This window comes from Plectropomus leopardus, chromosome 21 (genome assembly GCF_008729295.1).
Source record: "Plectropomus leopardus isolate mb chromosome 21, YSFRI_Pleo_2.0, whole genome shotgun sequence".
In the NCBI taxonomy this organism is placed as follows: Eukaryota; Metazoa; Chordata; class Actinopteri; order Perciformes; family Serranidae; genus Plectropomus; species Plectropomus leopardus.
Window position 1 is genome coordinate 20025195 of NC_056483.1, and position 26469 is coordinate 20051663.

General features: G+C 43.6%; 1 protein-coding gene across 2 annotated transcripts in view; it reads left to right on the forward strand.

Annotated features, from left to right (window-relative positions):
- nrp1a (neuropilin 1a) overlaps window positions 1-26469 on the forward strand; it is a 79239-nt gene that overhangs the window by 12587 nt on the left and 40183 nt on the right. For both annotated transcript variants that reach the window (XM_042510845.1, XM_042510846.1), the window contains exons 4-5: window positions 14810-14991; window positions 24219-24446. In XM_042510845.1, the coding sequence (XP_042366779.1) occupies window positions 14810-14991; window positions 24219-24446 (410 nt within the window). The remainder of the gene's footprint in view (window positions 1-14809; window positions 14992-24218; window positions 24447-26469) is intronic.

A 26469-nucleotide genomic window follows, 5' to 3' on the forward strand; every position in this document is an offset into this window, starting at 1 on the left:
TGTTTCTGGCACACTGGCTGGGTGAATTTTTTTTTCTTTCTTTCCAGCCCCAAAACGATACAAGCTTCCCTATATGGAAGTTTCTTGTGGAACGGAGCCGCGGCCCACACAGCTTAGAGATGTCAGTATGCTCTTTAGCGTTTTATCCAAAACAGATTGCTAGAAAAAAGGAGCCGTATGGAGAGTCTCATGATTAGAGGACAACATTTGGTAATCTCGGCCCACTATCTGGACACGCATCTATTGACTGTAAGAAAAACTCATACTCATTTTCCTTCCAGCGCCGATGAAAAAGCATTAAACACTGAGGCTATGATTCAATTATGTGTCTCTCTTTCCAAAGGACAGTTGGCAATAAGTACCATCTCCCCCCTCTCTCCGCCTCATATAATATAATTAGCAACAGGTTTTCGTCTCTCGCCTTTTTTTTCTTCTTCCCATTGAATGCTGATTTCTCAGTTTATGACGCTATAAGGAAAACAACAAGAAGGGGTGAATAAGTAAGGAATCATTTGAGTTCACGATACGTGGGTGGCAGAGCAGTAGTCAGGGGTGGATTACGCTGAAGCTTTGCCTCCCAATGTCTTACTTACCCAGCCGTCCCAGAGGAGAAAGGGAAAAGAAGAGCCTCTTTAACTGAATAGATGAGGGAGTTCTGGACACTTTAATACAGCGTGTCCAGGCTTGTCAGACATGTTTCGCTCAGTGGTCTAACCTTGAATGGGGCTCATGAGTTTGATTGATGTAGCCGTGGTCCTACGCGGCCTGTTTGTTGCCCTAACGCCACGGTGCTTACAGATCCACAAGGGGTGGCAGGTGGGAGGAGGGGGCTCAGCGACCACAGGGCTCTTTACTCAAACAGTCAGTCCCCAGAGGGGCTGCAAAGTTTGTTTTCAGTGAGGGTAGGAAGGTAGGAAGTAACGCCGATGACAGTCCTGTCTCAGCCCCAGGGTCATTTTCGGTCACTGTGTTCGCGCACAGCGGGCCGTCGACTCGCTGGTGTTTCTCCACCACTCAACTGGGCGTGATTCAGCCATGGTGGAAAGCAGACAGTGATTGATGGGGCGGTACCCCACTGCTCTCTGATTGAGTTGGAGCCACTCACAATCCCCGGCTTTGTTTGCTCTTTGCTTGATCTCTCCTCACTAAATTGGCAACATTAGTTGTGGTCTTTCTTTTTTGTCGAAGCCATCACTTTATTTTTTTTCTCACGGCTTTATTTCTTTTGTTAGATGGCAGTAATTGTGAAAAAAGGACTGTAAATTCAGCCACACAGCAACCCTCTGTGGCATTATCACAGTAGGGTAGTGCTGAGAGTGTTATTAGTAGCCTGTACCCCTGGCGCCTGTCAGGCCTTTCCAGGATGACCCCTGCCTACACAGTGATAAGAAGGCCCCTGTCATCCGTGCATACTTACACAATCTCCCAGAGGATTTCACTGGAAAGCAGGGATGCGACGCTACTGGACAGGAAACCTCAGATACCCCCTTTCCTCCAAAATTTGAGTATTTGCAGGTCCTTTCCCCTTGCCGCTAAACGAGTATGCCTGTTCTTTTTCTGGTGAGTCTTGTTTGAAGTCATGAATGCAGCTGAAAACAAGGTTAGGATACAGTAGAAAGTGTTATGGAGGCCAGTGGAAATGTTACAGTGGTTATTTCTTTTTTATATCTGTTACTTTTTCAGTCTCTTTTTCAATCTTGACTGATTTGTAATGATGTCGGAGTGCTGCTTGGATGGTGATGGAAAGAATTCATGGCTGAGATGACAAAAGGCGCACAAGGTAGAATCGTTTGCGCCAGAAAACAGGCATAAATTAGTGCTTCTGGCCCATGGAAGTATAAGGAGACGTGGCTACAGCATTGGAGGTGGGACTCCCATCATTCCTTTGAAAAATGCCAACACATTCTCACTTCAAGTCGTCACATATTGCCGCTTTGCAGTGGACCTCCATGTCTACGTTTGAAGGTATCCTTCTGCTTCTGCTGTTGATGTTCTGGGATGGCGCTACTGTGACATCACCACAAGCCAATGGTGGGATAACACTGCACGTGGTTATGTTTAGGCAACAAAACTAAACAAAACAAACATACCAATGCCAGGACATCATCAAAAGGACATGCTGGCATGGATGGTAAGGATTAGGAAAAAGGGCACATGGGAACATAACAAAAAACTCTGGGTTTTGTTGGACCCACCCACCACCCCGGCCACTCGCCCTTAAGGCACCCTTGAACTCCTTATGTTACCTTGTTACCAGCTGAAATTCAACCTGACGCTGTCCTGTCGCGCATCATGTGGACGTGACAGGTTTCGTCCAGCTGTGTTCTCAATTGACACCAACAGTCTGCGTTTCATGCTGCCTACAGCATGTAATAACACTGACAACAGTTACATCCGGCCACGTTCTCAGCTGACGCCGCCCAGCTGTGTATTGTGCAGGCGTAAAAGGTGGCTTTTGGTGTCGGGATCTGATGCCGAAAGCACTGCAAAAGCTGCAGAATTTCACGTCTTTGGAATGAGAACGGTGTGAAAATGCTTAATGGCAAAATGGTTCAACTGCTGCATATAAAAATTACTTATGATTGGCATTGCTTTTGCATCACAGAGCAAGCGCATGAGACACTTTCAGCGGACAATCCAATGACTTCCAGCTTGGTGCTCTGCTAACTTGCATAGGTATAAAATGATTTAATCGTATAGCTCTTCAAGACTTAACAATGTTATCAGACGGAATAGTCTTTTTGTAATTTTGTGGTGGTTGTGATGCTCAAAAAATGTATCCACTGATTTACAAACATCTCTTTCTCAATATAAGTTAGTCACAAGAAGTCTTTTATAGACTCAGTTGTAAGTTCACTGTTTGACCACTATGAAAACTGCCTTCAAAGCCCTGCGCACTCCCGAAGGGCCTGGTCCTCCTTTGTGTCATGTTTCCATCACTGACGATCAGACCTGGCACTGATAAATACCACTTACCACTACAGAGTCATTCGCCGCAGGAATGAATGCTGAAAGTAACCTTTCCCACTAAAGACAAAAGCCAGATGTGAGTAGGTGTTAGTGGGTTTTTTTCGTCAGGTGGGAAAGGGGCTCAAGTTGGCAGGAAACTTTGATTGTATGGCCAGTTAATGGAGGAGTCACCTTGCCCTCCAAATGCTGGCAGGTGCTGGCTGGCCGTCAGCACTTAGATCAGCCCTGTAATGCCAAGCGTTCAGCTTCTCTGCCCAACACCACGGAAGAGATACACCGCTTGGCGCGTGGCCCTCACAGCACGGCCTATTTTGGCTTTCAAAGTGCTGCATCATTGGAAAATCTGAGTTCTTAGCACGCAGTGAGAACAATACAGCCTTCAGGATTAAATAAAGGATGTGGTTATAAACGCTAGATATCGTGTCCAAGGGCTGATCCACATTGAAAGGAAACAGCCTGGCAGCAACTGATCAACTGGCCATGCGAGCAAATGTGTGCTTTTGTAAAAACACTCCCTTTATTTATTTTTATCACCATCCTTTTCCCTCTTCCTGTTGAGAACTGGGAATAGCTTGTCTTGTCTCAAGGTTATTGTGTGGTTTAAGGTCAGGTGGCTGATTGTCCATATTGTATACACTCAAACGGACAATCCCAGTCGTCCAGGGCTCTCTCTCAGGGTCTGTTTCCAGTCTCCCCTGCTTTCAGCCAAGTGTCTGAGTGTCCAGCCAGCTGACCGGGTCATGAAGCTCCCAGCCCAGACTGCTCTCTGACCCCCTCAATCCCCCTCCGCCTCCACACATTGCAGAGAGGACAGAGAAAAAGAAAGAGGAGGGAGAGCGCTAGGGGGGACGGATGGGGCGTTTAATTGAATAATTCCCAGTGCAGTTATTACCACCATTGCCCTCGAGCTTCCAAGCTGTTGCTGAGCCATGTAAAAGAATCTCCGACACAGAGAGCATGCTTCACGCCTCTGAACCTTTTGCTGAATTCATGTTGGCACCTGTTTGCCAACTCCCTCTATCAGCTATTTGCACTACTTCTCTCTTTTGTTTCTGTTCTGTCCCCCATATCAACTGCTCATGCCTTCACACTCCTTCTCTGTCTCCTTTGCCAGCCAGTTTCCTTTTAACCCAGCAACGCCACCATCCCGCCCACACCACACTCGCCTTCACCCTTCCTGCCCATTGTGGAGATGAGAGAGAGAGAGTTTTGAACAGCACCCAGAGGCTTTACCTTTAGTTGACCTCAGCCTCAACTCCCCCCCCACCCCTCCCCTCCCTCCCCGGCTCTCCTCCTCAGCTCCTCTCGCCGTCTTTGAATGCGGCGTGCTCCTCGCACACATAGCTCATTACCCGGCGGGGGAGCACCACTGTAGCTTCTCACAGCATCAGAAACAGATAGATGATTGCCTTTGTATATGCCGCTCGATTTTTGGGGAATGGATATTCTCATTGTTACAGCATTCGCATGACTAATTTTGGTCCCATGCTAAGTTCAGTGGGTCACTAGTTCAAGGTTGTTGACAATTATCTCCACGTTTCCTCGTGTTTCTCCTTGTCACATGGTTCCAGCATGCCGGGCCTCAATCATGGACATCCTACACATGTAGTCCTGAACAGGATATCCAGTAATAGTCTGTCCCCTAACAAGCACCCCTTTTTTGTGACATACGCAGAATAAATGGAATACTGTTCTCAGGCCCTTTTGATTGGGGTCATGGTCCTGGTCTCTTCTGAAAGTTTGGAGTTCATTATGAAGTCACACTTACTCCAAGTGATAGTGAACCAAATTACATTTTTGGTATTTTTAATGGAAATATATATCTGCTGCTATGTTAAAGGAAGAGTATGTAAGATTTTAGGGGGATTTAATGACATATAGTGGTGAGGATCGCAGATTGCAACCAGCATAAACTTCTTCTGCTTAGAATTCCTTCAGTGTTCATTTGATCAAGAGATTGTTACCAGGAGCCGAATTATCCGCACAGGTCTCAGTAATGTGTGCTCCTCTTTTTTCTCTGATAACCTGCTTAAGGGCCTAAAATGCATTTAGTTCTTTTTCATATTCACACTTACATCTTAGGATCATGGGTCTTTGAGTCTTTATTATACGGTAGGTTGAGATGGAGCAGCCCGCTAACACCCGGCAGGGTGTGCATGTATATATGAGTCCCATAGGTTACCAGAGGGGTTAGTGTAGGTGACTATAGCAGGGCGGGGACAGTGTGTTTAAAAAAAGACGCTCTTCGTGTCAGCCCAGCTGTGCCACATTGCCCCCTTTCTCCCGGTGCCCTGTTATTTTTACCCTTGACTTCTCATTGTTATAACGGTGGCGTATCATCTGAGCCGTGCCACAGACCCCTGTGGAGGACTCTCTCTTCGCTCACCTCTGCCTGCCCCTCTCTCCTGTGTAATCAGAGATCCTCTCAAATGTCAAGGTGGGACAAATGGGAGCCATTCCCCCCTGTAATGGCCCCAGAAATGGGCTGGAGTGCTTCTCTCACCCTCCCTCTCTTTCTCTCTCCCCTCTTTGAGGAAACACATGGGACTTTTCATCCTTTCTATCTCGTCGGCTTGCTTTCTTTCTATGTATTTCTCAGACTTTTTATACCAGTTTCCTCATTCTCTCTTGGCCCTTTGTAAATCCTATCACAGAGTGTCTGGCTTTGTTGTGTTAAACCTTTTCATGATAGGGTGTTATAACTGACATATTGCATAATAGCGCTCATTCAAAATGACTATATAATAAGGCCGTTACTATGCCGTGGCTTTACTTCTATGAAGCGTTTCTTAGAAATGTACCCAAAGGGATTCAGCTGTAAAAGCATACATTGGCGCGTGAATATTCATTTCTGCACACTAAGATGCATACGAAGCGATGCTGTATGCTAAGCAATTTCATTTCCGAAGCTCGCTTAGCAGGGAAAAAGTGCTAAATGTGTATATCCATTTTGCCATGGGCAGTTTTCTAATTAATTGCACTTGGTAGTTCTCGCCGTATTCATGATAACAAGATGTGAGATGGAGAAAGGAAATGTGGTTAGATGGATATTCTGCTCACAGCTGCTGCTATTAAACACAGCTTTCATACAGTCTTGAACTTTACACATCAGCACGGCACTGCAAATTGATTTAATCATTTTCATTATTTATCAATATATTAATGTTGTTGAACTGGTAACCTATTGTTTTGTACTGCATAAAGACAGCCGATGCTGAGCTGATGCATTTTACAGGTTTACACAAGTTAAGGGCTCATTGTTTTCCATTTAAAAAAGAATATTAATCATTTTTAAACATTTATCACATTTTATTTGGAATGCTAAAAAATGCAGTTAATATTTGATAGAAATATTAAAAATGCAAAAATGGATATTAAAAAGTTGAATTTTAGTAACTTTTAATGTATTATTATTTAATTTTAGGGGATAATCAGCTGGTCATTATGTTTTATTCACATTTTTCTATGAACTTTTTATTAGCAAAAGCTCAATAAGAAGGCCATCTTGAATGTAAAATGTGAGAACAATGTAATCTCACAGCAGGAATCAAAATAATATAGGTTTTAAAACCATCAAGCCCCTGAAAATTATAGTTGTAACTTTATAGAAATTACTTTGTGTCATATTTGCTGAAACTGTCACTGTCTTCCTCTTCTACTGCTTCACTCGAATCGACTGTGGCGCACCAAAAACAACCAATCAGAGCTGAGAAGTCACTAATACAGCTGTCAGTGATGTCACTCACTGCTCGTGAACTGCGGTCAAATATGAATCAAGATTATGTTACTGCATTACCTATTTCTCACGTCAAATGTTTTCAGAAACATATTTTAGTGGACTGTTTAGCTGTTAAATAAGAATCTTTGAGACCCCACCACCATGTTGGAAACAGCTAACTGAAATATGAAGCACTACCCATCAGCCAGACCATCCTGCCGTGTTCTCAACTGACACCGACTATCCGTGTATCGTTCTCCCACATCAGATGCTATCCAGTTGTCTGACGCCACATAATAATGCAGCGACCTTTTCTGTGTGGCTGGGTTCAGCTGACATCATCCAGCAGTGTCATGCAAAAGGTGGCTTCTTGCCGTCTGGATCTTGCGCCGAAATCACTGCAAAAGCAGCAGCATTTGACGACTTTGGAATGAGAATTGATGGACAGTTTGACAGCAGTTCATGAGCACTGACTGACAGTTGCGTTGAGACTCCTTGACTCTGATTGGTTGTTTTCATTCACATACAGTAAGGCCATTAGAGGCACTACATGGCAAAATAGTAAGCAGAGGAATATAATGTACCAACTACATTTTTGAGGAAATATAGGTATTTTTTATTGATAATAACTTAGAGAACCATTATCCGCTCAGGTTAATGTTTTAGGCCACTTACGACAAATGACTCAAGCAACAGCGAGCAAATTTACTGGGTCTTTTCTTCACATTTCTATAATCACATTATTGTGACCCATTTGACACACTTCATTATTTTAATGAAGCAACACTAAAAACATGCTGAGCTCTGTTTTGGCCCTGTGGGTTTGTCACAGTGACCCCGTGGGAATGGAAAGTCAGCTGAACATACTTGAGCTTCGCCAGGGTTGAAAGCACATCGGGCCTTACATGTGAGGTGAGCTCGGGGGCTTTAAGCAGCCTGCTAACAGTAGAGGCTTTGTGGTTTTATTTCTCCTGCTTGTTTTTTAGCCCCCCCACCCCTCAGCTCCCCTTTGCGCAGTTAGAGGCTGTTCTGTGCTGCCTTGGGTCAGATCCGTCACTCTGTGCGCGTATCTCCAAATAAAGGATTATTGTGCATGTTGCAAGGGAGGGGGGGTGCAATAATTGAGTCTAAATAGCCAAATTCATTAATTTGATTGTTGGCGACAGCAGATCTCTAGACAGTGTAATTAGGAAAGCTAATGGATGGAGGCACGCTAAATCCATCAATGCTAATGATAATTGCTGCCCAGGAAAGTGAATATGCTTTACAAGCATGTGGCCACCGCAAAATCAGCCATCACATCTAAAAATATGAGCAAGATGATGTGGGGGGCGACACCCAAAACGGCCAGTCTGAAGGTGCACACTGTGAAAATCTGACAGGTTGAGCTGACGTAAAGTAATCTTGGAAACTGACCGCCTCGAAACAGGAAAGTTAATATAACTATTTCTCTTAATTTATGTTTATTTTATGTCTAATTGTTAAGTTCGCTGAAAATGTAGCTGTATTTACTTAATATTCTGAAGTTGCTGCAATTTCAAAATTACAAATTGATCTTTTTAAGTGTTAGAAACTTGAGGAAACCAAGCTAGTCTGATTTAACTTATGATTTTTAAGTAACTTCTTTCTGGTTGTTTTACTTGCTTTTATGCTCTGTTTTTATTTATTTATTTTTATGATTTTTAAATATGCTTTTATTTTTGTTGTTTTTACCTGCTTTTTGATGCTAATGCTTTTATCTTGTAGCACTTTGAGAATTGCTCCAAATGTTAAGTACATTACAAATAAAATCATTTATTTTTTTATTATTATGAAATTTAACTAAATTTTAAGTAAACTTAACAATTAGATATAAAGTAAACATAAATTAATACTAATAGTTATATTTACTTTCATTTTTCAAGGCAAGTTTCTCAAGTTTCGGAGACTTTTTTAAGGAAAATCAACTTGTCAGATTTTACAGTGCAGCTGGGCAGTTTGGGTGGCGAGTATCCATCTTTTCATCCATCTTTTATTATCTTCTATGTGGCAGCGCAGTGGTGAGCAAAGCAATCATGCCCTTCTCCCTTCGTCGACGAGGAACCACTTCTGAACCCATCAGCTCTGATTGGTTGGTGGTTTGTCCCGCTGGGTGGGTTGCCACGTTCTGAGGCCTTCAACTGCTGCAATAATTTTCTGTGGATTCAGAAGTGGAGGCACGTCAGTGGAGAGGGTGATAGCTGAAAGAAATCCCTTTTTTTCCCCAGCTTCATGCTTTCTGTTTTAACGATCTTGATCCTCAATAAAAATGTTAATGTTAGCAAGTCAATTAGGGTTAATGTTTTCAGCTGTAGACCCGTTTTTTCCGCTCTTCCTCGTCTGTCCAGGTGAGCCGAAGTGGGGGTCATTACAGAAAAGAGGGAACTTGTTATTCTAGTGCGGGTTAATGAATGTCACATGCACGAGGGAGGCAGTACAGGAGGTAGGGACCATTTTATTTCGACGACGTATGTCCCCTCCAGGCTCGGAAAAAGTAAGTTGAGGATCAGCTTGTCTTGTACAAACGTTAATGATGTTTTTCCGGAGCCTCAAGTGAGGGTCTGTTAACACGTGAGGTCTCTGGAGTTTTCTGACAGCTCGCGACAAAGTCCTTTTTTTTTCTTCTTTTCCCGCTAAGTCCCCTGGGCCTCACAGAGCTGTCCCGAGCCCGTTGTTTAGGCCTTTCCACTCGTGTTACCCGGAGATGTTTTGACATGTTGTAGGTGACATGTTTTGGTGCGATTGCAGGTTATACTGTGACAGGCGCAGAAAGAGAAACACCAAAAAAAAAAAAGTGTTGTATAAGCAGCTGAACCAAAGGGGAGTAATAGCAAAGAAAGAGCTCTTGTTCTTAGGGTTTCCATGGCATACTTGAGCTTATAAATGGTCTGATTAAGAAATCTAACCAATTGTGCGAGGCTTATCCAGTCTGTCATAGCTTTATTCCATTGCCTCAGATTGTATTGCTTTTATAGAACCAAATCAAGCAGACATTTATAGAGGGAGGACAGATTGTTTCCATGGGAAAGCTTCAGGCAATATAACTGTTATATTGTTAGGCCGCTGGTTTGTCGCCTTCTCTTTGGCTTTGCAAGGAGGGCTAATGTTCTCGTTTGACACTAGCGGATTGCTTTCTCTCTGTGCCTGAAGAAAGGAGGCAGGCTAATACATTTGAGTCGGTGAAGCGAAGGTCGTTGAGAATTACATTCACTCCCTCCTCAACCGCCCCCCCCCCTCTCTTTTTCCCTTTAATTTCCCCACTGGATTGGCAAACCGTTTTCACTATTAGCACTGTGGTAGGCAGCTTACTGGCCGTGTGTGATTGTCTGTGTGTGTGTGTGTGTGTGTGTTGAGGCGTGCTGGCAGGCCCACCCAGACCCAAAGCAGGCGAGACAGACAAATAGGTGCATGGCTCAGCTGGATTGTACTGTCATAAGGGATAAGAACAAGAGTGATACAGCAACAAAAAAATCACCACGCAGCCCCCTGAGGAGAAGAATCTAAGTGTAACCCTTGGAAACCTGAACAAATTGGATGAATTTATTTCAAAATGTGGGAAAACGACAAAGAACAACTGAAGAAGAAATTACCAATTTAAATTAATTAATTTGATTTTTTTATAAAGTACAAAAAAATTACCTGAAAATTAGCATAAATAAATTAATGAAAAAGGAAATATGTTTTCTTTTAAAGGAAATTACCTAAAAAATTCTTAAAATTATATAAAAAAATGTTTTTAACATTATTTAAAATATCTTATTATGGTAATTATAGTTAATATAACAGGCAAAAAGCGGCATAAGAAGAAATACCCCCAAAATTAACAAGTAATTATCCAAAAAAAGTTCAGTAAAATTACCTGGAAATTAGAAAAAAAAAGAAAAAGAAAGAGGAAAAAGACACACAAAACATGAAAATGACCTGAGAAATACAGAAAAAAAATGCAAAGAGCAACTCAACAGCAAGAAATGACCCCAAAATGAAATTAAATTAAGTACAAGAGAATTACATGAAAATTTTCACAAAAAAAGAGAAAAAGGTGGTAAAAAAACAAACAAGAAAATGATAGAAGATAAAATTATAATAAATTTCTCTAACATTATTTAAAATTATTTACATTATTTTGGAGAAATCAAACCGATTAGCTTTAAATTAGGTTTAAATACTTGAGAAAGGTGCCTGAAAGCAGCAAAAGAAGAGTTGTGGCTCCAGGTTTCAAAGGGTTAAATAGAAAGGTCAGATAGACCCTGAAACTGTGGGTCCATCCGGGGTTTTAAAATAGGTCATGTTCTTCTTTTATGATCCTAAAAAGAGGTTGTTAACTGTCCCCCATCTTCCCTATGGACACCCTAAAAGCGAGTCCCCACAGGTGTTTAAGGCAATGGATTCGAGCTACATTTAACCCAGCTGGCAACAGGAGTGCCTTTCGGAGCCGTCAAACTGCCCCGCCAAGCGTTCGCCATAATGTCTTCCAGATGATAAGGGTCTGGATGGATCTGTGTTAGGCGAGCAGAGCGTGTGGGCCCACTGGCGCAGAACCGCCGGAGTTCTGGCTGACACACCAGTCATTTAGGCACAAATAGAGACATTTTAGAAAAGGAGGTCTCTTTCTCTCTCTTCTTTCTTTCCTCGCACACAGAGCACACAGCGAGGACCCCCAGGGTGTATTCTCGCTTCCATCTGCATCCTCTCTCCCGCTGCGCTGCCTTTACGAGGGCCATCCGAGCTGATGATGATGCGCCTGGGTAAAAAAAAAAGCAATAAACAGCTTTTCTGGAGGTGCGAGCAGTGGAAATAGGAATGAAAATAAGAGTATCCCTCTCGCTTGGATGGTGAATAAGGAGTTGGCAAAATAAAAACTGTGCAACTGTTTGTGTGCACACATAAAAAAATAACATATTATGTGTAAAGCTCTGCATGCACACACACGTTTGCACATACATCGTGCACACAAAACACACAGAAAAAAGCATACAAACACTTGCCCGGCTCCTTTAGCGGTGCTGCAGCTTTCCTTGTCAATGATGCATCTCGGCATCAATTTTTTAGGCGTCTGGCAATGCTCAGCTTTTGGCAGTTGCTGGGTGGGGGGGTGGGGTGCAGATAGCTGCAGAAACAGAGGCTCTGAGGTGAATTATAAGTCTGCTGATAGAACAGAGCGGGGCCACGGAGAGATTGATGCTCTCTGTTGTGAGCTGGGAACCAAAAGATGGAGAGGAGAGGAGAGGAGAGGAGAGGAAGAGATGGGGAGGAGGAGGAGGAATGAGGAGAGGAGAAAGACATGAGAGGAGGAGAGGAGAGGAGGGGAACCAGGAGAAAATAGGAAAGGAATCAGAAGAGGAATCAAAAAAAAGAGGAGAGGGGAAGATTCGGGAGAGGAGAGAAGTCAGGAGAGAGGGAGGAATCAAAAGGGATTTGTAAGAGGAATCAGAAAAGGAGAGGAGTGAAGGAAGGAAAGGAGAAATCAGGAGGAGAATCAGAGAAGGATGAGGGGATAAGGGGAGAGTTGCAAACATTTGGAAAAGAAGTCTTAGTGCTTATTGTTGGACTTTTCTTTAAATGTTGATGTTGATGAGCTTCACTACAGTCAGAAAACCACAAAATCCAGAAATTTCGTTTAAGCTGCCTTTATCAATGTACATGCCCTCCTTTCAGTAGCAATGATATTATTAGGAAGACAACTACTTTTTCTTGTGCAAAAAAGGATACGTTTGTAACTTTGACCTCTTTCATCATAAATATTTGCGCCGGTGACTGAACTAAACAATGACATCGTTATAATAAAAAAAGAATTTAATGAGTTAGTCCCCTGCCATTTAGCCCACAAAGTACTGGGCCTGAAAACACTGTAAACACCATGTGAAACTAGTATTTTTACTGCATTGCAGCTGATAAAGTAGCTGAGACAAAGTGGAGCTTGTGTAAGCTGAGCTGGGCTGTTGCCACAGCTGGTGGCCCGGCGGCGAGAGAAGAAGAAGACCTGGTCTGAAATCACAACACAGGGAGGCCAAAGAGCCCGAGCAGGGAATTTAACAAAGAACAGAGAAGACTGAGCTTCAGGGAGTCAAATATAAAGGACCCAAATAAAGAAAATGAGATTTTTCCAGAGAGTTTTTGATAACACTGTAGTTGAAATGCAACTACAGTGCATGTATGGAGTGCATCCTGAAAGAGGTTTTAAGAGCAAAAAGCTGGATATCAGATCCTACTGGCAATCATTTGTTTTGTAGACAGACAGCAGCTTTCTTGCCAGGTACCAAACCTTTAACCCAAGACACTAAAGATTTAAAGGAGAGAAGAAGAAGGAGAGGTACTTGATGCATGTTGACAGCTCCATATCACCTCAGATCACTCCATCCGAGCAGAAAGACGAGTGAAGTCATCCATCCGCCGCACCTCCTCAGGGGACCCAATTTTAAGGAGCGCCACTTCTGTCCAGCTCTGCATTTAGTTACACTCTGTCCTTCTCTCTCACTCACTCACTCCCACTACTGGCTTTCATATTTCACGTCTAAAACCCCAGCAGACACCCCGCCCCACTGCCCCCAGATCACCTCTGGTAGCGTGATTTCTGTTTCGCAAATATGTTTTTTAAACTGGAAGCAGGTGAAGGAGACCATTTTTGTAGAAAAAGGTGGCAAAAGCTGCGTGTGCACACAAGTCAGGCCCCACCTGAGGGATTTAGCCGTCCCCGAGCCATCATTCAAAGTGTAAATCGCCTTTTTGTGTGAAATCCTGTGCATTAAGTGAATTCAGAATTGCTAAGGAGACGCGATGTTTTGACAGTAATTTGGGAATCAAGCAAAACTATGAAAATGGGCCCCTATGGCCAGAAGGCACATATTTTCTGAGGAAAGGAGGAGGAGACAGAAAGAAGCATATGTGCGACTGTGCACACCTGCTGCACATTATGCTCACATACATCAGAAATAATCTGTGTAATTTACTGCATATGAATTGCTTTTTTTTTTTTTTCTGATGAAGATGGAGGAGCGTCGCAGCAGGTCATCAGGGTTTGGGCAGGGAATATGTTCGCTAAGTGGCCTGCAGAGCTGAGAACTTGGCGGGAAACAGGGCGTTATGGGCAATTAGGAACTGTGGAAACCTGAACCCAAATCTGCTTTTGGAGCTGCGCTCGCGCCGTCACTCACAGTCAAAACACAGCACGGAAAAGTCATCTGAACCATCATGCAAACTTACACACACACACACACACACACACACACAGGCACAAGAGTGAAAACCGCCATTCAAGTGCATTTAACAAGAGCCTGAAAACACACACTGATAACCAGAGGCTGTTTAGACCACCCTCGTCGGCCAGTCACTCTAATTTCTCCTCCACCAGCTTAAGTTTCGCATGCCAGATTTTGTGTGTGTGTGTGTGTGTGTGTGTGTGAGTCATGGCTCCTGTTCCCAGTCCTATTTCAAAGCTGTTTTCCTCTTCTAAACAGCGCACCGACTCAATTAGGAGGCTGCTCCCTTCAATAGCCGTGGGTCTGAAATTCCATTTCAATGTGATGTTTGTGTACGTATGCGTGTGTGTTCAACAGCTTTAACACCTGCTCTTTCTATACACCAGCCGAAGCCAAAGGCCAAGATTTAATCACTTTCAGTTCCCATTTTCTCTCATCTAAGAGGCATACACACTGTCAGTGTTATCTAGCAGTTAAACAGGAGATACACAACAGTTCAGCTGGAGATCAGTAGTCAAAGCAGTTACGTAAAGCTGACCTCAGTGCTGCTGGGAGCACAAAACCTCTGTAGTGTGTCTGTGTGTGTGTGTGTGTGTCAGGTCGATATAATGAAAGCATATAACCTGCCCACCTGTTCTCTGAGTTTTAACCTGAGACCTCATTAGTACACAGTCTTTTATTTCCACTACATTACCTGGACAATATGCTGTGTTGCTCTGCGTTTATGTGGTCCTCTGAGTATTCATCTATGTGTGTTTATCTCCGTGTGTGTGTTTGTGTGTGTCTTCATACATGCACAACCAGAGTGTGATAACACTGATACAGTCCAGCAAACAAAACCAAATGATAAAATCTGTTTTCTGAATCACAGCGTGACAAACGTTTCCTTTTCTCTTGCCTTGTTCAGGTATGACTATGTGGAGGTGCGAGACGGCGTGGACGAGAGCGGTCAGCTAGTGGGGAAGTACTGCGGAAAGATCGCCCCCTCTCCGGTCGTCTCGTCTGGAAACCAGCTTTTCATCAAGTTTGTGTCTGACTACGAGACGCATGGAGCAGGTTTTTCCATCCGATACGAGATCTTCAAGACAGGTGGGTGGCCTGACACTGCTGCAGCTTCACTTTATCCCAGCTATTTGAGCTGTTACGTAACATGGTGACACACACAATATGTAAAATATAGAACCTAATTTTTTATTCATTAAAATCATAGAGGGATTACTGAACTGGCCTACGTATACAGGCCCAGGGGCCCAAATGGTCAATGGGCGCCCCTGCCCTTAACTTGCAAATTTTAACGACAGGAAAGAGACACACATTTACTACCAAAAAGGGCAAAACAAGCACAAGGAGACACAAAACAACTACAAGTAGGCATAATATGGCTACAAAGTGACACAAAATTACCAAAAAAGACACAAATTAGTTAACAGAATCACATTAAATAACTTCAAGGAGATACATAATGAGTACAAAGAGACAAAAAAAACAACAGCAACAGACACAAAATAGCTTTAAAGATGCACAAAACAGCCACAAGGAGACATAAGATGACAATAAAGTGACACAAAACAGTCAAAAAAAAGAACAACCAAAGGGGGCACAAAATAACTACAGACACAAAATGACAAAAAAAGATGCAGAATTACCTCAGAGACACAGAACAACCGCAAGGAGATAAGATGACCACAAAGTGACACAAAACAACCAAATAAGACAGAAAATGACCTCACAGAGACACAAAATTACTTCAGAGAGACCCTAACATCTACGTTAAAAACACAAAAAACAGACACGGAGTATGTATGTCTTTCTCCAGTATAGAAGACATAGTGGGGCCCTTTGCTTATCTGTGCTCAGAGGCCCATTGTCTCATAATCTACCCATGATTCATATATCAAATTAAGCTTGAGTTCATGGTTTAAGGTTAGAAAAACACTGTAATAAGATCCACATCACATGTAATTTCTATCTCATTTGTCTTTATCTTGCGCTATCATCATACCAAATGCGATACAGTCTGAAAACTGTAGGAATAATTCTGATAATGGTGCCAGAAAGAGCCTCTGTGTCTAGTTTCATGGTTTGTTTGTGATTTAGTCAAGGCACCAGAGCATCAAATTATGCAATCGCAATATGGCGAGCAATATGCTCCATTCAGCACCACTGAATCACAGTCCCATATGTTCCATAACTGTGGCAGTTTTTATCTGGTGTGAATGATTGTAAAATGAGCGTCATTTGTTAAGCATTGATTCAGCAAATGTTTCAAGCATTGGTTTGTCAGATGGAGATCCGAGAGTAAGGGGATGAGTCTGCCACTATAACCGCTGGTGAGCTGGTTGTGGAGAAAGTAAACTGAAGCGGTGTAGGAAATGCTTTCACTGTAGTGGTATCCAGTCAAGTTGAGGTTAAGTTCCTTCCTTAAGTCCTCTGGGTACTTTTAGTCAGGAACCATGTATGATAAACCATAAATATCCTCAAGGGATGTCTATCTTATCAGAACACAGCATCCCAGGAGGAAGAATTTCCTGTTGGTTGGCTGCCTTCCTTTGTTTGGACTGGAAGGAGGAGGAAGATGAGGAGGAGGACAGCACATATCTGGAGAGTGACTTGTAGGCAGACAGGTGCTGCAGACACCACTTTCATTAATTAACCTTAGCAGCAGTCTGTGGGACGGCCCCCCGTGACCTCGGAGACATGATGAATGTCCCTGCAAGGTCCCCTCCTTCCCTTTAATCTGGGCCAGTGTTCTGTTTGTGTGTCTGAGCTCTGTGCGTGTCACCATCACGGCGGGACAGCTGGTGGAGTGTGGCTCCATTTACGAGATCAAAGCGACACTCCGCCCCGACAAACTCATCCGCACACGCTCCCTCGTTACCGTTGAAATCTACTACATTCTTCCCATGATTAGCTTGGTATTTCCCACTCTCATCTATTAGCCAGGACTGATTATAAATGAGGCGTGTTAGGGGCCCAGTGGCAATTGGAGAACTGCTGAGTACACTCATAGAGCACTGAGATATGAGGAAATAAGGATCTAGCAAGAAATATGAATATTGTGGACAGAAGACGCAGAGTCAGGAGTAGAGAGCTGGAGCAAAAGGGAATTTTGTTTTCAGGTTGTGCGTCTGTCCCTTTCTTGTGAATGCGATATCTTAAAAATGCCTCAAAGGAATTTCTTCAAATTTAGCACAAACGTCCACTAGAATTAAATGATATTTTGATTACAATTATGTGGTCATAGGTCAAAGGTCAAGGTCAATTTGACCTTACAATCATCTCATACTTTTGAACATTATATCTCAAGAACACCTCTAGAAAAGTTTTTCAAATTTGGCACAAACGTTCAGTGGGACTCAAAAATGGACTGATTAGACGTTTATGGTCGAAGGTCATATGTCAAGGTCACGATGACATTCACGGTAAAACATGTTTTTGGCCATTACTCAATCATCCATGTACTAAAATGTACACAGATGTCTAATAGGATACAATGATGAAGTGCTGACAGTTTATATCTAAGACATCAAAAAAAGAAACTGTGCTGATTGTAAAGAACTTCCATGCTCCTAAGTTGAAGATATGCATGTTTTCAAAGACATTGGATATAAACCTGACTGGTGTGCGGCGGCATACAACCGTGAAGCAGTAATTCAGATTTTGCTTATGGAGTCCAAAGGAGAATCAAGGCTCAGGGGGAAATGAGCTGCAGGGGCGCTGCTGCAGATTAAGCCCAGGGCAGAACTTTTTCATCTGGATGTTTTGCATGCCGTCCCCCAGTGGAGAGGAGCACCATGGGTGTGCCGTTGCTTCCTTAGTGGATCCAGATCCTCGTTATGCTTTGCGTTTGTTCTGTGTTTTGACTACTGCGGAGCTGCCTGCCGCCAAGAACAGGGCTCTGAGATCAATTAACAGCCGTGTTTGTGAGAGCGAGAGACAGAGAAGCAGAAAGTGAGACTCAAAGCTAGCTGATTAGAACAGCTTATCAACAAGCAGGGTATTAGCTGGGAAAACATTGTGTTGGCTAACACATGTAACGTTAATGATGATACACAGATGCTCTGATAACGGATGGGAGGCTGGTACTCGTGCATGCCAATGAAGGGAAACTCAAAGAATGCAGGCTGTTTATCACTCTGATTATAGGCGTGGAGATCACTGGAAGTCGACCTCAGGGGCTGGTACCGCCTTTCATTTGGGGTTACACACAAGCAAAGGTCACATGGAAGATAAATATTCACACAAAGCAAACACACGTAAACAAGTACTCCCCTGAGGGATCACACACCGACAGGTTTACCCACTAAAGCTATGTAAATACACTTTCACAAACACTTCAACATGTTGGCGTTTGTAGACTTGGCTTTCACCAGCAGTGGCCGCAAAGTGCCTAATTGGAAGAGAACAGGTTGTTTTGCGGCTCTCTATGGCCACTTCCACATCGCTCTCTACCCCTCTCCACTCCTCAATCCCGTCCGACCATCTTAATTAGCATGGGCAATTTATTTTATAGCCTGCAAATTGGCAGCCTCGCTCCGCTGGCTGAAGTCTGGTGAGAGACGGGAAGATGGTGGGGGAGAAAGAGATAGAGAAGATCGGGAGTGTGGAATATTTCAGCTGAAGGGGAGCTCGAAGATTAGCAAGCTGATCGTGTTTGTGTGTGTCTCAGCGGAGGCCTTTGGCTTCCAGGCAGCAATAAAATGGTGAATAAAAAGAAGTTCTGGCAAACTGTGGCCTTGATTTGATAAACAAGCACCAATTTGAACAAAATGTAGTCACGTCTGTCCCCAGAAAGTCAAATAAACAGAGACGAGGTGAGGGTACACACTGCCAAAATCCTGGTGCTTTTGTAGGACACTGAAAGCGGTGTTTATCCCGTCATCCGACAGCATCATAGAATCCTCAAGTGTTTTTGGAGAGATCCATCCTCTTAAGTACCCATGCACGCACATGCGCACATGCACAACATATGTTTCCCTTTAACAGCTCTGCAGTTAGCTTAGAGCCACATCAATGCTGGCCGAGGGCCCATTGAAGTGGGCGAGGAGGCAGAGATAGTGCCACTGGTAGTAGCCCCCCCCTTCCTCCTTCCCACTCGCATACACACACAGGCTCATCACCGTCTCCTCGCGATTATGCAGCAGAATGACTCAGTCTATTGAATGGAACTCTGTGACGTTTGTCTTTACACGTAAAAGCACCATGCTCTCACGCCAGAGCCCTGTTTATCATGTCACTGTCATGAGGGCGCTTTGACTCTGAGCACACACCTGTGAAAACACTTTGAAGGTGTGTGTGTGTGTGTGTTGGGTGGGGCTTAATAGGGGGCACGCTCTGCTTTTAATGGACGGCACGCCCTGATGGCATAGGTCACATCTGGCATGGAGACACACTGTCATCTCACACACACACTCACACACACAGGGCCCTCATGGAAACCTAAGACAACAAGCCTCTTAAAGGGGAGCCAGAGGGAGACTGTGAGCCCCCGCCTTCTTCTCCTCCTGCCCCCCAACCCTATCATCATGTGTCATCCCTCAGGCAACATCACAAGCACAGACAAAGCAAGAATATGTTCAGTTTGTATGTTCTATACATATACCTGAAATGTAGTTGTTTTTTACTGAGACATGCTATTTAAAACTGCTGTGATAGTGCCACAAAAAGTGCTTGATATTTTACACAGACATCGCTGCATTTCCTTCCAAAATAGTGCCACAAAAATGGCTGCTACTTTACCAAGACATCGCTCCGTTTCCTGCTGGGATGGTGCCATGAAAAGTGTTCTTTTTTCCAAGACATCACTGCATCTCCAGCTGAGATTAGGCCACCAAAAACCGGGATTTTTTAAACCAAAATATGATCTTTTCCTAGGGTGGTTTATGTGCCTAAACCTAGCCACAAGTTAACCACAGCGTTGACGAAATGTAAATAAACTTCGCTGTCTCCACTAGATAATAAGATGCAAATGTAACATAACCATACTGTGCAGAAACATTCAATGCCAGCATTTATTCTGGTGATTGGGATGCAATACACTAAATACCACGTCAGAGGTGCAGTGCCTCAGGGTGTGTGTGTGCGTGTGTGTGTGTGTGTGTGTGAGAGAGAGAGCACATATAAAGCTGCCTTGCCATCTGTTTTAATGACTGACACACTACAGGCTTTCAGGTTAATGTTTGATTTGAAAGAGTTAATTCTCTACCGACGATTAACCCTTCTGTCAGAGTGGCATGAGGACAGAGTGACGGGGAGGGGGAGTGTAGTGGGAGTGGGGGGCAGTAATGGGGGGGTAAAGGGTTGTGAACCGGGCTAATGATCAGCTGGAGAGCAACGCGGAACATAAACAGTGGTGATTTACTTAGCGGTCCAAGAACAACACCTTCAGCCCCTATGGCTCTGGCCCCTAATAACCCACAGTGAGGAGAGAGAGAGATGGATGAATGCATGGAAAAAGAGAGAGAAGCCGAGGAAAGCGAGAGAGGTTTAAAAAATGAAAATAGCAAAAGGCTGTCACATTTAACGCCTGTTCCTTGGCGCGATGTTGTTCTAATGATTAACGCCCAGTCTGCTTTCAGCACTTAAAGCAACAGCTTAATCGAGACGTAGAGGACAAGTCATCAGGGAGACGAACAGTGGAAAGGCGCCCTTAATGTTGAAACCATATTTATTTAAGATTTACATCGATCTCCAACACTTGCAAAGATTGAAATCAGATCCCCGTTAAAAATCATTTTGTCGGCTGAGACTTGTCCCGTTAAACAAACTCTAATCAGTCAGCGAGGAGCGAGTCGGAGTGACATTTGTTTACTCCCCCCGTCCGGAGGAGAAGGGCTCAACATAAACGAGAGTTAAAGGAATCCATTACTGCTGGCAGTAAATGTTTGAGCGCCTGGGTAGAGGTTGCCGGTAAATGTTGCGTTCAAGGTCTTTTTCTCTCTCTCAACGTCCTGTCGTAAACTCAGCTGTTTGTTTGGCTGGACTTCTGGGTTGAACTGAATTTATCTCAGATGGAATGGGAAAGTGTGTGTGTGTGTGTGTGTGTGTGTGTGTGTGTGTGTTCGTTCCCTGTCAACCTTACCTTAGTCAAACCTTTCATATTTACACGCTCTTTCCTTCTCCATCCCCTTCCCTATTGAGGCGATAAATCTGCAGCGATAGAACAAGCGACAGGCAGAGAGTGAGAAAAGGGGGCAGTGAGTTAGCATGTGGCTGACAACGGGATATATTTGTCTCCCGAAGCTCCTTGTCAACACAGATGCATGCACACACGCCGTACGCCGCCACAGAAGAAAAGCATGCCCGCTATCACTGGATGCCTCTCATGCACAACATCAGCACAAAGCATCCTGGGTGTAGCGGGAAGGGGAGCTGGCGACGGAAGCCCTCCCATGTGGAGGCGCTAGATAAAAGAGATCTGTTGGATGATTATCTCGCCGGTGGGACCGACCGGAGCGCTCTGTCTTCTCTCGCCACTCTATTTTGTTTGTGATGTCTTCACTCTGTCCTTTTTTTCTTGAGGGGGTAGAAACGCAGCCAGGCACACAAAAGCTGACAACAGGGGAGTTTGTCCTTGGCGAGGCCTCAGTCATGGTATTTCAGGAAGGGCACGGAAACAGGAAGGCTGAATGGTGATGGTCAGATATATATAAACGGGGAATGAATACCATTACATGTATTTAATCCTTACTATACATTTTACAAAAACACTGGAAAAACACTATTTTTTTAACATGGAACTGCTTTATTGAGCATTTTAGCAGTTTTAATCACCTGGTCTATTTGTTTTCGAGAGAAAGAGACCTCTGCGAATAATTTGGCCCCAGGTGAAAACCTCCTGAACATTTAGATCTTAATTTATCAGTGAAAAAAGGGGAGCACTTATTAGCACCTGGTGGGCTAACAGCCTGTCTCTGACATTCCAAACAGCATCAGAGAAACACTGATTTGTAACTTGAAACAGCTTCATTTAGTGTTTTTACGAGGTTAAAACTACCAGATGCGTTTGTTTTGGAGAGGACGAGACCTCTGCACATAATTCGCCTCCCAGTTAAAACCTCCTGATCAGAAATAGAGTGGCCCTTGTAGTAATTGCTGGGCAAACAGCCCTTCTGCAACATGTCAAACAACTTTGGAGAAACACCTTTTTTTTAACATTACATTGCTTTATTTAGTGTTTGTACTGTTTTAAATCACGTGCTGTGAGACCTCTGCGAATAATTTGGCTCATGGTTAAAACCTAATGAATGTCTGGATCTTGAGTTATCAGAGATAAAGGGTAAGCCCACGTTAGCAGGTGCTGGGCTAATGGTGTGTCTTCAACATGCCAAACAGCATCGGAAAAACAATTATTTGTAATCTTAGGCAGCTTTTTTCAGTTTTTGTACTTATTTACATCACCAGTCCATTTGTTTTGGAGTGGAAGAGAACACTGCGGTAATTCAGCTGCTGGAAAAAAATACCTCCTGAACAATGAACACTGACGTAATCAAAACTGGGAGAAGTTTCAGCTGGTTGCAGTCTGCAACCCTCACCACTATACGCCAATCCACCATTAAATCTTACACACTGTTCCTCTAATGCTTCAGAAATATGGAACATCATGCATCAGTCTAGGCATTATATTCTTTTCAGTGCCACTCCATTGCCTGGATTTTGACAGGTTTTCAGAGTGAACCATTCCCAAAGACCAAATGTGTTCTGGTCAACTGCTGAGCTGAGATAAGGGTCATGGTGGAAGCTGACGAAATGGGTGGAGAGTGGCGTTCTAAGCCAATATCCACAGGAAATTCAACACACTGACCCGAATTGCACTTTGTATACCGCAGCTGTCTCGAGGACTCATGGGCGCCATTTGTTGTTTTTCCCCCCAAAACTGCCTTACATTTCTCCCAAATATGGCAAAGTAAAGTGCAGAACTGCAGCATCCAGCAGCCCTCTCATCTCGGCGTACGCTTTCTCTCTCTCGACAAAATCTTTTTTCTGGGGGTAAATATGAGGGGAAGCTGTGAAATTAATGGCGCCCACTGTTCTCGAAAGCCACTCTTTAGCGGCAGCATTAAATGTCAGCTCTCTTTAGAGTCAAAACGCCACTCGCTTTCAACTTTTGGGGAGAGAGAGAATCCACATGGCTCTCGCTCCCTTCACTCACTCCATTGGTGGACAGGCTGAAGTGGGCCTGATGGTCTTGAATTAGGGGCCCAGCGAGAAGCTTGAGTGACAGTGGGGAAAAAAAGCAGTTTGCCACATTTATTTAAGCTACAATGACTGTAGCACGGAGGCTCTATCTAGCGATAACTCCCTGCAATTTTGGTTTCGATCGGCCCCATCTGCGCCCATCATGCCGCCTGTCAGACTAGCATGAAAATGACATTATCCTGTGCACATTTCTGCCACTAATGGCTCCAAATAATTGCCCTGGATGACAGTAGTTATCTTTTTTTTCCTCCGAGTTGTATGTTTGTGTGGAGTTGGGCTTGGCAAAAATCTGGCCCAGAGCTTGAGCACACATAGCGAACATGTCTTAATGTCTCTTTCTATCAAAAAAAAAAAAATCCTGCAGCTGTTAGCAACATTTTTTTTTATCACGTCAGTCATTCTTAAATCATAATCTGGTACTCATGATGCTCTGAGAAGTGGCTAACAGGGGAAATGTGTTAATGCTCCTCATCAGCTGAAAGGCAGCTCTCCAGGGAGCTGTGAATAAATATTTTGACTTTCTCTTGTGTAAAACTGTGTGTTTAAGTGTGTGTGCGTGTGTGTTGATGTATGTGCAGTCATTGCCCTCGTCTTCCATCACTGACGCTGTAATTTTGCCTGAGCACCTCTCATATGTCTCACAGACGTCTCCTGATGAGTGTGTGTGAGAGAAGAGGAGACAGGTTTCTGCACAGTGACTCAAGCTGTTTATTCATCGCTCCCTGATTCTGGTGATTGAGGCCTTTCACTGATGTTTATGCTCACAATCCAGATGTTCAAGGAGTTACAGATTTAACACAGACACAAAGATGAAGAAATGCTATGTTTGTGCCCATGAGGGATTGTAAAAAAGGCACAGAGCCACATAGATGAGAGTTGAGAGGTCCAGATGTAGCTTCTTGTGAGTAGAACTATCAAGGTGGTCTCTCGTCTCCAGGCTGTAAACCGTCCTCCACTCAATAGACCAGCTGAGAGGCAGAGCCTTTCAATACCCACCACACAAAGCCAACCGATACAGATCACTTAAACAACAGTCTTTCAAAAGAGTCATACCCGCCCCTTCCTTTGTCCCCGTTTCGTCTCATCTTCTCACTTCCCATCTCATTTCCTCCCTCCAGGTCCCGAATGCTCCAGGAACTTCACCTCCAACAGTGGTATCATAAAGTCACCCGGTTTCCCAGAGAAATACCCCAACAACCTGGATTGCACTTTCATGATCTTTGCCCCCAAGATGTCCGAGATCATTTTGGAGTTCGAGAGCTTCGAGTTGGAACCTGACCCGACGCCCCCGACTGGTGTTTTCTGCCGCTATGACAGACTGGAGATCTGGGATGGCTTCCCTGGAGGTGAGCAAGCAGTGCTGGTTAAAGAGAACCTATTCTGTTATGCATTATTTTTAGGTTCATACTTTTTTCATACTCTACTAGAACATGTTAACTTGCCTTAATGTTCAAAAAACTTTATTTTCTTCATACTGTCTGTGCTGAAATGCGTATATTCACTCTCTGACTGAGAGGGCATCGTTTAGTGCCTGTCTCTTTAAGTGCCATCTGTAAGAAGCCCAGTCGGCCCTGATTGGTTAGCGTTTCCAGGTTTTCAGCAGGCTAAGTAATGTAAACATTTGCAGTAGTCTGCCTGGAGCAGCTGATGATATAAAGAAATCCAGAGCATTATGACATCACTGCTACTGTAGCCAGAGTAGAAAAAACATTTAGAAGCTGAGTATTCAGAGTTTTTTGCTTCCAGAGATAACTTTTCCATACGTTTAACTTATTATTTGAAACTTTGGCCATGTTTAATATGAGCATCCCTCATTGTTACATTATATATAAGACATGTGAAAGCATTTTAGGTCCCTTTTAACACTGAGCTGTGCATAATCCGTTGTAGACCTGTAATTTAAAGTGAGAAAAAACAAGATTTTCTTCAAGAGGTCTCTTAAGTATTGTGTGACTCATTTCTTAAACTGTGAGACACTATCACGCCTACAAAAAAGTAATCGTTGAAATGTGTATTATACCACTGCTTAGAAACCTGCTATCTTGTAGAGGAAAAGGGAAAAACTGGTTAGGGGGAGAGGTGGGTTTAAACTTCACTCCTCACTGCTTCTTTTTCAGAGGAAATGAGCAGCTTTACACAAAGTGATGGCATTATCTGGGCCAGTGGGCTAACTGCCTTAACCAGGCTTGGCAAGGCTCCAAGAGTCTGTCGTCATGAGCGTAACGCTTCGTCATCGCTCAACGCCAACCACTTCCTGATTACTCCTGCCCTTCCTTTTTATGCGGGCTGCAATGATTTGTCCGTGGGTGTACATTTGGGAGTTGAAGGTCTAATCTAGGCTGTGATATTTAAGTTCTCTGACACATAGAAAACACAAGTCAATGTTGCAGGAAATGACTCTGAAAGGAATTTCCTTTCAAGGTTTCCTTGTGTTTCCCACAAGAGAGAAATTGAACCAGCTTGGTTCCCAATAAGAGCCAACATCTCCTGGTCGCAGGGTTGCGCAAAGGCCCTGGTCGCTCACGTAGATTCAGACACAATAAAATATTGCCAGAAAATAGCATTCTCAAATCCATCTAAAAAATCAGCAGGTGAGAGACGGAGTGAGAGGGGGCGCACTGTTCAAAGCAATGACTCCATGGCCCGAGATAAGCCTTTGAACTCAGTGAGCGAAATCACCTCTTGAAGTTTGCAGTTTTTACTCCTGGCTATTCCAGCGCCGGGTGCAGACAAGATGAAAGCTTTTCTCACCCATCAGTGGCTGAAAATTGAAAGAATTTTATCTGGTAGCATTCGGCCTGGCGCGCATCAGTATTCTCTCGCCGGGGCGCTCCAAGTGATAAGGTTGAAGTGTAAATCGCGGGACCTTTTCAAAGGAGTTTACTTGAAGTCCAATATTCTCTGAGCTCACATCTCCCTTGATTTGAACCAATGTGCAGTCGACCTTTGATTCTACAAAGTATTTCCATGACTCACTTGCAAGTTCTCTCCTCGAGGTGGAACATGTTTAATTTTCAAGATTAGTGTTGATTAAGACCTGTAAAGGTTTCGGGGAGAATATGTCACATTATTATCACCTTTTAATACATATTTTTACAAAAAGGTACCTAAGGGGTCTGGAATAGAAACATTTCCTGTGCAGCTTCCTTCCTTTTCTTATTAAAATTCAGAGATTTCTCAGTTTTTTTCAGCTGAAAATATGACACAATCCAAGCAGTATAAGATTTGCCAGAATCTTTTGTCCTACAGTGATTCAATTCAGGAAAGAAACTAGACACCACCACTTTGGACTGACACGGCTTCACACCCCTCTTCAAGTGTTGTTATATGTGACAGACAGCCTTGTATAAAAATAAGCCATGGGAGGAA